Raw genomic sequence first — 13,126 nt, forward strand, 5'->3', positions numbered from 1 at the left:
CGATAGGGTACAGCGCCAGAGACAGATGCAGCCCCAAACGGAGCACTGCCCAGAACCCTGTCTGTCCCCAGCCCTGGGTTTGGGGCCGAGGTGTCCCCTCCTGGGGCCCCCTTCCTGGATGGGCAGGCCGTTCAGGGGCTGCATACCAAGAACAGGGAGGTGGTGCCGTTGGGGAAAGTGAAGAGGCAGGACACGTTCCGGCAGGAGCCACAGCAGGCCGCCAGATCCCGCGGGTGCTCGTACTCCTGGTTCTGCAGAGCGGGGCGGCACGGGGTGGGCCTCACACGCGCCCACCCCCACCCACCCCCGCCTCTCCCACTGTCTGCTCGTCTCAGAGCCCAGAGCAGGGCCCTCTGTAGACGCTTAGGAAGGGGACCCCAGGGCCCTTCTGTTTCAGGCAGAAAGGTCATCCTTATGTCTCCCCTAAGACTCCTTTGCTGCAGTTCCCAGGCCCAGCCCCAGTGGAGAAAGCTCTCCCACCCCTTTTGGGGACAGCATCACGGGTACTGACAGGTGCCAGTCTGGGTTCCAGAGAGGCCTCAGTTTGAGTCCCAGTTCCTGTGGGATTTTTGACAAAGGATTGGACCTCCCTAAACCTCAGTTTTCTCATCTGAAAAATGTAAACAATTCGAACCCCTTTTATTCAATTAGTTTGGGGGTTTTTTTAGCCCTTACGAGAAGTCAGTCACTGTCCTAAGCACTGGGCATTTGGAAGTGTTCAGCAAATGGTAGCAACACAAACACAGAAATCAGAAAAAATAGGGAATGTGCCAGCCATAGAAGGGCCTTCTAAATATGTTCTCTCTGTAAGTCCCCACGCTTGCCAGGCCTTCAGCCTTGCTGCCCTCTTCCTGGCCTCGCCCAATCCAGCTCGGTGCCCAGCGTTCCCCACTAGGTCTCCGAGGGCCCCCTGATGCCTCCTCTCTAGCCTTGTCTGGAGAGCTTGGAGCAAACCAGAAGAGCCCCCTGGTTCCTGGAGCGCCTAGGCCCTGACAGGCCAGCCCTCCTGACCCCACCCCCATCCCACGCTGCCCCTACCGCCTCGCAGTGGACATCGCACAGCACGGAGGTGGTGTTGATCTGGTAGAAGCCGGTGAGAGGGTCCAGCGCGTCAGTACAGCGGGAGGTGTGGCACACGCCATCAGCTGAGAGCTCCACCACCGTCTGGCCCGGCTGCATCACCCCCAGCTCTCGGCTCAGACACACCGCAGCCTTCACTGGATGGGTGTGCAGCGGGGCCGCAGTCACCCAGAGCCCGGCCCCCCGCCCCTCCCCTGCCCCACCTGTGGCTCACCCACCTTGGCTCTACCTCCCCACTCACCACATTCGTATTTGGCGCAGCCACACACGTTCTCCACGCTGTGCATGAACTCCTCGTCCAGCTGGGACTTCTCCCACTGGGTGGGGCAGAGGCGGTCGGCACCCCGGCGTGGGGAGGCCCCGCCCCGCCCCCAAGAGCAGTCTGCCACCTGGGCGCCTCACTCTCCGCCTCGCAGCAGGTGGAGAAGGGGCTGGCAGGCTGGGGACCCTTGGCACTCTGTGAGCTCCCTCACCCTCCCGCCGAGGAAGAAATGCCCCCTGTGGCTTCTGAGTTTCCCCGCTGAGGAGCACTGCCCAGCGTCCCCTCCAGGGGCCTCGGGCTCTCGTTCTGAGCACCCACTGGCCCCGTCAATGAGGGACCTGTGCACATCGCCCACCCCAAATCCCACTTGGCTCATATGCTTCCCTTCTCCCTTCACCAGCTGAAGGGAAGGGAAGATACGACAGGAGACAAAAAGAGAGGAGATGGTTTCTGCATTTTGGGGGGATACACATAATCCAGGAAATTATGTAAAAAAAATAACTTTAAACATAACTTTACATTTCTCAGAGTATTTTCATTTTCTTCAGGGGTTGTGCACGTGGTGGTTAACAGCGTGGCGTCTGGAGTCAGAATTCTGGGCTTCCAATCCTGGCACTGTGATTTACTAGTTGCATGATCTTAACCTTAGTTTCCTCTTTTGTATAATTGAGTTCATCAGAGAATTAATTATTGGGTTGCCGTGAGAATTAATGTGATAATACACATAAAAGCCCTAGGAGAGCTCCTGGCCTATAGTTAGCTCTCAATAAAATTAGCTACTCTCATAAGTGGCACCATCATCGTCACCATCATCTTCACCATCTCTCCCTTCCCCACCGCCATCATCATCGTACTTAATTAATCCTCACCACAACTCTGAAGCAAAATCGTGCCCACTTTACAAGTAAGGGCGCTGTGCCAAGACAGCAGAGTTTAGGGCAAGAAGGCTGATTTTCCATCCAAAGCTCTTTGCACCAGATTAAAGAGATAGGGTCTCCGGCAGCAGGGATGGATACAGAGGAAAGAAGAGGAAAGGGAGGCAGACCCTGGAGGATGGGGTGGGGCAGGGCCTCCTTACCAGATGGCACCGGGGCACCGGGATTGTGTCGCAGTCACACTCTGAAAGACAGGAGGGGCCCGGGCCCGCCTCACCACAGATATCCAGACGCGAGTCCCCCGGAGCCCCCTTCCCTGCAGGTGCTCCCCCTCCGCCAGCCTGCTTCCATCCCCCGGGGGGCCGCACTCCCCTGGTTGGGCAGGTGGGACACTCCGTAATGGGTCCTAACACGGAGCTCCGCACCAGATGTGGAGTGAGAAGAAACGGACCAATCACAGGTGCCCTGTAGTCACCTGGCTCCTTCCCTCCCGAGGCCCCAGGGCCCATTCTAGAGCAGACGTGGGGCCGCTCCAGGAACACATATGGCAAAGGTGAAACTTCTGACCATCTGCATTTCCCAAACCTGTGTTCCAGCAAGCTCAGCCTGACTGCTCCGAGCCTCCGCCCAGGAGCAGGTCCAGTTCTAAGCTGCGAGGGAGGGAAGCCAGCCGATTGTGGAGGTACCACCAGTGACCTTAAGGGAGAAGGAGCCCTAGCCCCAGGGCGAGGAGCTCCAGGGCAGCGTGGCCAGGAAACACTCTTCAGGGAAACTCGCCCACGCAGCAAATGGCTTTAAGTGCAGGCTCTGCGCTGAGCTTTCCTCTGTGCTCTGGGGACAAAGCAATGACTAACACCGACTAGAGCCCCTGTCCGCGTGAAGTTTACATCTAGGCCCGGAAAAAGACAAGCAAAATATCCAGGTGCAAAATAGAATTTCTCAACTCTTTTTAAAAATAACATTTTTATATAGAGCTCACTGGTGCTCTTTATTGGTCATTGACACTCCCACCTGCTTCCCCAAAAGATTTGAGATGAATTTTAACAGAATTATGTTTACTATCAGATAGTTGCAATAAAGACTTTTTAAATGAAAAGAAAAAAACTTTCTGAAACAAGGAACTTGCTCTTTTCCTTCTTTTATCCTGGGGAGAAAAGAGGTAAGAATGCTCTGCACTCAGAGAGCAGATGCAGAGTGGGAGGAGGGAGATTTTGGAGGCTTCACTCTGGTGACTCTGGTGAGACGGGATTTGAGCAAGTTGATGGTGGTGGGCCCGACGCACCCCCCGGACTCCCCCCCCACCCGCCCTGGCCCTCGCTCCTCGCTCCTCACAGGGGCCTGGAACTCCATGCCTTTGGGGCGGGGCCTCCCGCCCAGGGACTTACCGCAGGACTTGTAGGGGCAGCAGCGGTCTGGGCTCCACACCTCCACGAGGGCAGTGCCCATGCCACACTGCACGTGCGGGCAGCGGAAGCTCTCACACGCTGCATGGAGGGGAAGCAGGGGACGCATCAGCCACAGACAACTTGGAGCGTGAATCCTCAGAAATGCAACATTGGCTAAGGGGCGGGTACCTCCCGACTTCTCTTTAGGTGCCCCCAATGCCTTCGGACACCCTCCTGGGCCAGATTCCAGTGGGGAAGTCTGGAATCCCAAAGTCTCCCCGTAGATCTATCTCAGGAGGCCCCACTTCTGCTCCGGGAGGCATTAGCCACTTGGCAATGCAGAACCTTAATGCCACTCAACTGGGCTTCCCCCTCTGGACTCTGTGTCACCCTGAGAGTAACAATCAGAGGGGAGCCAGTGACCAGGATAAGCTCTGCCAACCAGGAACATTTCCCTCCGTAGAGGAGTTTCCCTACCCACCTGCGACAATCACCTGCTTGCAGCCCACCCAGCCTGCTCTGCTTCAGCTCTAGTCCAGGGCTCAGACCCCCTTCCCCTTGCTCTTCAGGCAGGTGCCTCTTCACCCAGATTCCTCAGCCATTCTCAGGTGTTCAGAGACCCAGGCAAAGAGTGAGGGCATCTCTAGGCACTACTTTTTGGTGGGGAGGGGAGGTGCAAAGTTCAACGCTGGAGGGAAAAGACTGTAAGACTTACTTGATTTATTTAAAAAATTATTGGCACAAGTAAGGGTTATCAAGTGGTGTTTCAAAAAGTTAGGAAGTGGAGGGGGAGAAGGGCATTGTTCCAGTGTCAAAATAATGGGTTACTTTCTGGTTGGAAGAGGAAAAACGTAAATGTCAGATGGCAGAATGTGACAGTCACCACCCTAATCCAGGGCCGATGTTAACATCAGCTCTAGTGACTCAGCCACACTGTATGTGTCTCCTGGTGGCACGTATTTTGAAGCTCATGCACTGTCCAGTTAAAAAAAGTATTTTAATTGAATCCACCAAGTCTGAGTTCTAACTTCCAGCTCACAGGATATCTGGGAGGTAGAAAGGTAGCATTTTCACTTACTTGTATTTACTTGGATTTCGTACTCTCTACAAAGCGTAGATAGTGCATTTGTCATAAAAGTGTAATGAAGACTGGGACATGCTAATAACATCAATGGCTCTGCACTGAGACCATGGTGAAGGGCCTGGTGGCACTTGAAGGTCCCAGGAGCCCCTCCCGGCCACGGCCCCTGTCCAGCCAGGACTCACCACACTGGTACAGAGGGCAGCAGAGTTCCGTGGTGTTCCTGTCCACAGTGAGCTCTTCCCCTTCCTGACACTCAGGGATCGGATCTGGACAGTCGCCACAGGCTGAGAGGGGAGAGGGGGCTTTGCTGGCACAGGCAGTCCCCCTCCAAGGCGGGGGGGCGGGGGCTTGGGAGAGAACAGGTTACTTGGCAGGGACATCTCAAAAACCCAGGTGTGACAGAGGCTAGACTAGTAGCAGTGTTTCATGGTCTCGTGTGACCTGTCCTGGGGTCAGAACTTGGAAGTTCTCCCTTGTGTTCACCTCACACCTTACGCTGAAGGAGCACGGACTTCCTCATGCTCTGTCATCTATGGGGCGATGCGGAGACCGGTTTCCTCTTCCCCCACGCTTCTCTCTGGACAGGGATTGCACCCGCCTCCCTGTACCCACCCCACCCGATGACCCCGGCCCTTTCCTCCCAGCCGCCCAAGGAAGCCGGGGTGAGGAAGGGGTGGCTGCAGCCCAGGCTGCAAAATGGCCACCCACCGCAGAAATAGGAGGTGCAGCACGTTTCCCCCAGGCGGCCAGCGATCAGGACCTGGTCGGGGCGGCAGCTGGGGATCACCTCTGCCTCACACTGGTCGGGGTCACACTCTGAGGGAAAGACAGAATTGAGGCGCCAGGAGCAGAGCCTGCCTGGTCACACCAGGACCCCCGCCCTGGCTCTGCCCTAGTCTCCAGTGAGAACCCAATCCCTGGAGCTGTCCTTGCTCCCCAACCCCAGCGGCAGGGCCCCCGCCACCCCCAGGTGGTGGAAATCCCGCCCCCGGCCCCGGGGCCCCTCACCGCAGCTGTAGCTGGGGCAGCAGGAGTCCTCCTGGAAGTGGGTGATGAGGCGGTGGCCTGGGCGGCAGGTGGGGGCGAGGCCCTCACACAGGGTATAGTTGCACACTGGCCCGGGGAACAGGGCGCCTGTCACCTGGGGGCCGGGACTTCCCCCGCCCTCCAGCAGTGCCCAGCCCCTAGACACCTGTTCCCCACTGCACCTCCCAGCCCCCCGGACCCATGTTCCTAGAAGGAGCCTCTGAGGGTCACACAGAAGGTTCAGGACTGGGACACAAGAGCAGTCAAAGTTAACATCCAATGCAATGGACCATGTGCAAGCTGCTGCTCTGGATCAGTATTAACTTCTCCCAACAACCCAGAAGGGTTCAGCCTCATGTTGTGGAAGAATCCACTAAAGCACAGAGGATGTTAAATGATCTGCCACTGTCACGAGGCTCTAAGGTGGTGCAGGGAGAGTCCACCAGGCTGCCTGGCTCCAGAGCCCATACCGTTAAGCCCTGCCCACCCTAAGGTGTGGCTCCTGTCCCCACCCAGAGTTCTCCACTCCCCTCAACACACTCCCCACAAGACACTTTCATTCTCCCAGGCCTTGTCCTATCCATCAAGGTCAGAGCTGGAGCCTTTGAACTGTCTTACTGTTAAGGCCCAGGGAAGTGGATGGTGGGACTTACCACAAACAGCCCCCAGGCAGCAGGGGTCCTCGGTGGGCACGAGCAGGACCACCTCCGCAAAGCGGGGACAGCTCTCAGGACGGGGGCCTGGGCAGTCCAGGTCCACGGGGACGATGGTGTCCTGAGCTTGGCACTGGTGCTGGCAGCACCCGCTGAGGGAGCTGTTCCAGGTCTCCCCCAGGGCCCGCGGCACCCCTGCGCTGTCCGTGCAGGCTGCAGTGGGGGACATGGGGGCACAGGGGGCTCAGGGGGGAGGGCAGTCCTAAACTGTCCCAGGTTGGGCTCTCCCTGGGACAATGGCCACTCCAGAGCAAACCCGGAGGGCTGCAGCTGGGCCTCAGCCATCAGCCATGGGCAGCAGGAAGGTGAAGGTGACCCTAGGCGGAAGCCATCTTCGGAGGGTCCCACCCCGGGAGGGGAGGAACCTACCACACTTCTCCTCAGGGACGCAGAGCGCAGAGTGGCGGCGGTGCAAGATGGTGCCCTCAGAGCAGACGCAGCCCTCGCCCATCACCTGGCACTGCTCTGGGTCCAGCGGGCCCAGCAGCCCATCCTGGCAGGACTCAGGAGGCTCACAGGCCGCCACACAGGCCTGGTACGTGGAGTCGCTGGAGCACAGGAAGGCTGCAGGGGCAGCAGGCAGGGTGAGGGGGGCTCAGAGCGTCAGCTGGGACTCAGCAGACAGCGCCAGGGGCTTTCACCGCCGCTTTCCTCTAGATCAGGAGCCGGCCAATGAAGTTTTATTGAAACACGGCCACGCCCCTTGGTTTACCTACGGAGTCCGGCTGCTTGCGCACTGCAGGGGCGGAGGGAGTCGCTGTGACAGAGGCCGTGCGGCCCCCAAAGCCTCAACTATTTATCTGGCTCTTCCCAGAAAACATTTGCCAACCCCTTGTTCTAGATCAGCATTTTCAAGCTTTCTTGACTAAAAACTAGGTTTGACAGTGTGGTTCAACACAACACGTGCATGGAGCGCAGCAGTCCTCCAACCTGTCAGACAAGGAATCACCTGGGAGCTTCGGAAATGCCATCATCGGCCCCGCCCCAAACCAACGCAGAGTCTCTGACTGCGGGGCCCACGCGCCACTACCTCCTGAAGTTTGCTGGGCGGTTTTGGGGGAAGCGGAATTGAAAATCACAGACATATCGGAACAATGAAAGTTTTTCTTGAAATAACACTTAACCTTTCAGGTGCAGTACACTCTAATACTTCCTATTCTAGCGCATTTTTCCAATGCTGGTGCAGACCCCCAAAAGTTGATTTCATACCCACTGAGTTGAGATCCACAGTTGGAAAAACACTATTCTAGATGGCACTGTCTTTTTGTCTTTTAACTGTCATATTAAAGGTGTGGTCCTCCTGTGAGCTGTTTCCAGCCTTTCTGGATGTGTTCAAACTACCTCAGGCCAGCCCACCCTGCTTACCCCCTAAGGCAAAGCCAACGGGGGCAGGACAAGGTGGGCCTCACTTCTATCTTTAAGGAAGGAGGAGAGAGACTAGAAGAAGAGAAAGATGACCCGCAGTGAAGAGAAAGGAACTAATATTTGCTGGGCCATAAGCATGGGATGAACATGTGTGAAGCTCTCTGAACGTTGTCTCTCACGTCATCTTCCGAACAACCCTAGAGGGAGCTATTATTACTGTCCTCATTTCACAGATGAGGCAAGAGGACTCAGAGAAATTAAATAATAAATTAGATTTACCTGACTTATTAACAAATGATAATAAAAATAAATTCACTAATTTATTAAAATATTTACTGATTTATCAAGTACATATAAACGTATTCATGAATGTCATTGAATGAATGAATAATTCAATCTGGAAAGCCTAGGCTTGGACTCGGGTGTGTGAGCCCTTTCCCACGCTAAATGCGGCAACAAAGAAGCAGTGGAGGAGACCCCCCTCCCCGCCCACCAACTCACGGCAGTAGTCAGAGCGCCGCCACTCGATGCACACGTGGAACTTGTGGCACATAGCCACGTACACAGTCAGCGCCACGCAGGGCTGCTGCACGTACTTGGTGTCCCGGATCCACAGCTCGCAGAACGACTCTGGGGGCACCTGGGCACATGTATCAGGCACTGCTGCCTCCCCGATCCCCCACCTCCCAGGGTCCAGCCCTGCCCAGGGGCAACAACGAGCCTCCGCAGGCTGCCAGTCTGGTCCCAAACTCAGCATCTCGGGGGCACTCGCCCAAATCTGTGCCTCCCTACCCTGGCACTGGCCCCTCTCTGCAGGTAGATCCTGCCACTCCCAGCCAAGGGGATCCCCCACGCTGAACGCAGGTAGCACGTACAAAGTTGTGGCAGGCGCTGAAGGTGCGGTTCGACACCATGCGAATGCAGGGGGAGCAGTCAGCCGTGGCACAGCTGTCCGGGCGGAAGCGGGTCTGGCCGACTGAGGTCAGGGAGCTGGGCACCTGCCAGCTGTCCAGAAAGGGCGCAGGGTCCTCGTCCTCACCCACCACAGAACCGTCGTCCAGGGTGAGGTCATTGGCTGGGTCCCCATCACAGATACCTGAAGGGGGCAGAGTTATCCAATAGCAATAATAATCACCACCCCCACCCCCAGGTTCCCAGCTGTCACTTTGCATAGTCCTCAAAACAATTCTTTGAGGTTGGTATTAGTATTATCCCATTTTATAGAAGAGGAAGATGAAATACACAGAAGCTAAGAGACTTGCTGTGTAAGAAAATGTTTTTGTTCTAAATACATACCTAAGCATTTAGGGATACAAAAATACTTTCAAATGGTTCGGGAAAAATTGCATATATAAAAAAATTGCATGTGCATAAGAAATGCATAGATATAAATGCATATATACACATGTACAGTGTATCTATATCTTTCTATAGAGAGAGAGAAGCCAATGAAGCAAAATGTGAACACTTGGTAAACCTGGGTAAATAGTACATGGGAGTTCCTCATACTATTCGGTAATTTTGAAGCATGACATTATATGGAAATTAAAGTTACTCCACAAAAAAAAAAAAATCTGCTTTAACAGAGATTGCTAGCTAATTACCACTCCTGTTTCTTCTTCTTGGGCAATCCGCTAGCCTATTTTTCCCAGGCTCCCTTGCAGTTGGGTGAGACAATGTGACTGAGTCCCCCCAACAGAATGTGAGTGAAGGTGACCGGCACCATGCCCAGACCTGGTCCATAAGCATTTCCCAAATCTATCTCCTTCTGTGGAGTTGGGAGCTCGTGTTGAAATGCAGATCTACAAGATGGAAGGAATCTCCTTTTGGGAATTCATGTGCAAGAAACAAACTTATGCTGTGTTAAGATACTGGGCAGGGGGCAGGCTGAAGTTTATCTGTCAGCTTCTAGCATGACCTGAACTTCCACTTCATCTCTCACACTTTAGGCACCAGACACGTACTTCCCTGCCCTTGACTTTGCTTAGGCTGCTCCCTCTCCCTGAAACACTTTCTCAGAAGTCTCCTTCCAGAGGCCCTCGGAGGCACTGTCCACGACCTTACCAACTGCGTAGCGGGCTTTGGTCTTGTTCTCTGCATACAGAGACTCATTTTCCGTTCGCTTCTCCCTGTCTCAGTATCCCCCCACACTGCCCAGCAGAGTGCCCAGGATACCAAGCGAGAGTCTGGAAAGTCAGCTGACACCTGCTCTGACACCTCTGGCCACCAGCTTTGTGAATATAAAGCATGATTTAATACAATTTTATCAATGGTCCCAGTGGCCACACTTTTGGTCTTGGCACTGAGTCACCAAACGGCGTCACAAAGAGATCCTCGGGAGAAGCTGGCCCGCCAGGTTACACAGCATCTCTGCCAGGTGTAAACAGTAGAAGAAAAAAGGGGTGAGAAAAGGCTGGTGGTGGAGGCGATGGTGTGTGCGCAAGGACCGATGTTTGTGTCCGTAAAAACAGAAGCTCCATTAAAACAGGGATTTTTGTCCTTTTTGCTTCCTAGTTCGTCCCCAGTGACTGGTAGCTCATAACTACACTTTGTACAAATGAAAGAATAAGCATGAAGCAGACTTACATGTCTTAGTTCACGTGCAGAGAGCATTTTGAATTCAGGGGCATGGGTGTGAATGAACAAAATGGGTGCAGATTTACAGATGGAGGCCATGCAAGTGTGTGTGTGTGTGTGTGTGTGTGTGTGTGTGTGTGTGTAAGTATTCCTATGTCACCCATCATCGCAATCGTGGCAGTTTGTCACGGTACCCCATGGAGCCCACTATAGAGAGTAGCAGTCCATACTTGGATTCCGTCTGTACGCCATCTGCTTATCAAAATACATCTGGTCCCTTAGGGCAATCATGCTGTGGCTGAAGAGCACTAGTTCTATGTGTTGTGGCAGCTCTGCTGTGTGACCTTCAACAAGCCACTTAACCTCTCTGAGCCCCCTTTCTTCTTTAGTTCAATGACCACCTCTCAGGGTTATTATGTGGATGACCTGGAATAAGTGAGATCAGAGTGTGGAAGTGCTTTGTGAAGTGCTCAGGCACAAGCAGACGAGAAGGATTATCTGGTATTAGGAAGCTATCGGGAAGCTGACAGACAATCCCGGCTGAAGTGACAACTGGCCGAGGCCAGAGCCCTGCGCCATCTCCCTGCTGGCAGCTTCAGCCCCGAGAACGCGAGACATTAGGTCTGTCGGCCCTGGCAGCTCCACTGGTCCCCGCTCTGGCCTGGCACTCTGTCCCGGCTTTCCCTGGTACTGGGGAACCTGTGTCCCCCTCCCCCCAGCTGGGTCCCACCTCACCACACAGGCCACGGCCCTGTGTCTCGCTGGCTTTGTTGGCCTCCAGGATCATGAGTCCTGAGCTGTGGAGCCACTGGATCAGGATGTGTGACGGTGTCCGGATCACATACATGTGGCCTGTGTCCTCAATTCTGAACCCATACCTGCTCACGGGGGGCCACACAAGCTGCGAGTCCACAGTCACCTTGGGGGGCGGGTGGTATTCAAAGTGAGCACAGCTTGTCCGTCCATCCATTCATCTATCTGTTTGTCCCACAAACAGTTATTAAGCACCTGCTATGTGCCAGGCTGTTTTTCGGGCACAGGCAGCCAAGACACAATCCGAGGGGCCATGGAGGAGTTCTGAAAACGTTTTTATGAACATGAAACAGTGAAACAAGAAATTCCACATCCAGAGACAGGCTCCATCTCCATGTCCAAGTTCACACGAATTCTGAGCCCCTCTGATCATCCTATTCTTCCATGACTTGACTTGGATCCTTTCTCCTGGGAGACCTTCCCTGAATCCCCAGACCCTGGGTTGGGCACCCCTTCCCTGGGGTATCCCTATCTCTGTGCTGACCATTCAGAATCTCTCAGAACAAAAATGAAGAAGTCAGATATTTTAACCATAATTTTGTAAGACCACTGTCTCTCGGCATTCTAAATTCCTCTCCACCACTGCATTCTCCCTGGCACACGTCCTTGCTTGACAGGAGGGTGGCTACAAGTATTCTAATTAGAATCACTTCCAAATACATCTAATTTGGCATTATGTTTATTTATGAGGGTCCTTCTTCACGCCTGTTTCCAATCACGAAAATGTCTCAAGGCCCTTCCCCCCACACCCCTCTGCCCCTCCACTGGCTCCTGCCCCGCCCCCGAGCCCTGGCTCTTTGCCGCACTCACCTTCCGGCTGAAGCGATCAATGATGACCTGGTGGGTAAGGTGAGTCACATTCAGCATCACCACACAAAACGGGGGCCAGTTCAGGTGCCCCTGCAGAGAGAGCCCAGCCCTCGTCAACCCGGAGCCCAGTCCTGCCTCCTCACCCTAGTGAGCAAGGGTGACCGCAGTCTTCCGGCCCCCCCGCCCTGACAGCCCCTCCCAACAACACGCCAGGGGCACCCCCTGGGGCGGTGCAACAGCGCAGAACCCCACGGAATATCCGTGGCTCTACCTGACCTCATGCCAGGTCAGCCACAAACAAAAACCCTGCCTTATCCAACAGGCTCACAAGGGCATCTTAGTAGGTGATCCCGGTAATGGTCACCCTTGACCAGGCCAGGTCTTTGGAATGGCATCCCAGTAACTGTGCGTTGGTGCCAACCTACACGTGCCTACAAACCTGGGACAAGCGGGGGATGACGCGGGCCCCAGGAGAGGCCAGAAGGTGGCGAACTCCACTGACTCTTTCCCCACGGGCCCATTTCAGGAGACCCCGGGGGAACAGAAGGAGCTTCCGCGTCTGTCTTCACCTCCAACATCACTCAAAACCCAACTCACTGCTTAATCTCCCCTCCAAACCCAGTCAAATCCCCAAGTGCCGGCACAAAGCGAAGCAGGGGACAGTCACCAGGTTGGCGCTTTTGCAGTCGAGGACGTGGGCGGTGACCATTTCCTTTGGGCTCTGGCTGAGGATGTAGATGGCCTCCTTGAACAGGGCTGCATGGCTCCCATCAAAGGTTACAAAGCTCAGATCAGGGAAGATTGAGCATCGGCCTGGGGGAGGGCGGGGACAAGAAGGAGAAACAGATGCCATCGAGGTCAAGGCTGCTTAAACACGGAGCAGGCGCCTGGGCCTTTTCCTGGGTGATTCAGAGGCCCTGGGGGCTGGAGAGTCACACAGAAATCAGAGGTTGCCAGGGTAGGAAATCTGCCAGGTCAAGGGTCACACGGAGACAAGCAGTCCCACGGGAGGTCACATTCAGGTCAGGATTACCCTGAGGCCAGGGTGCACCCAGGTCAGAGGCAGAAGTCACACTGGAGCAGGGGTACGAGGAGGACACAGCAGGGGAGGACACAAGAGACTCCAGTGCACCCCA

General features: G+C 54.9%; 1 protein-coding gene across 1 annotated transcript in view; it reads right to left on the reverse strand.

Moving 5' to 3' along the window:
• OTOG (otogelin) overlaps window positions 1–13,126 on the reverse strand; it is a 70,742-nt gene that overhangs the window by 4,200 nt on the left and 53,416 nt on the right. Inside the window, exons 38-52 of the mRNA XM_054586269.1 lie at window positions 12,658–12,803; window positions 11,991–12,080; window positions 11,103–11,286; window positions 8,666–8,886; window positions 8,292–8,430; window positions 6,795–6,989; window positions 6,366–6,578; window positions 5,695–5,799; window positions 5,395–5,502; window positions 4,869–4,970; window positions 3,603–3,701; window positions 2,421–2,461; window positions 1,322–1,397; window positions 1,039–1,217; window positions 147–251 (exon numbers count right to left, since the gene is read on the reverse strand). Of these exons, the coding sequence (XP_054442244.1) occupies window positions 147–251; window positions 1,039–1,217; window positions 1,322–1,397; window positions 2,421–2,461; window positions 3,603–3,701; window positions 4,869–4,970; window positions 5,395–5,502; window positions 5,695–5,799; window positions 6,366–6,578; window positions 6,795–6,989; window positions 8,292–8,430; window positions 8,666–8,886; window positions 11,103–11,286; window positions 11,991–12,080; window positions 12,658–12,803 (2,003 nt within the window). The remainder of the gene's footprint in view (window positions 1–146; window positions 252–1,038; window positions 1,218–1,321; window positions 1,398–2,420; window positions 2,462–3,602; window positions 3,702–4,868; window positions 4,971–5,394; window positions 5,503–5,694; window positions 5,800–6,365; window positions 6,579–6,794; window positions 6,990–8,291; window positions 8,431–8,665; window positions 8,887–11,102; window positions 11,287–11,990; window positions 12,081–12,657; window positions 12,804–13,126) is intronic.

This window comes from Pteronotus mesoamericanus, unplaced genomic scaffold, assembly GCF_021234165.1.
Source record: "Pteronotus mesoamericanus isolate MK-2021 breed Mesoamerican mustached bat unplaced genomic scaffold, CSHL_Meso_final contig_90, whole genome shotgun sequence".
NCBI classification, from domain to species: domain Eukaryota; kingdom Metazoa; phylum Chordata; class Mammalia; order Chiroptera; family Mormoopidae; genus Pteronotus; species Pteronotus mesoamericanus.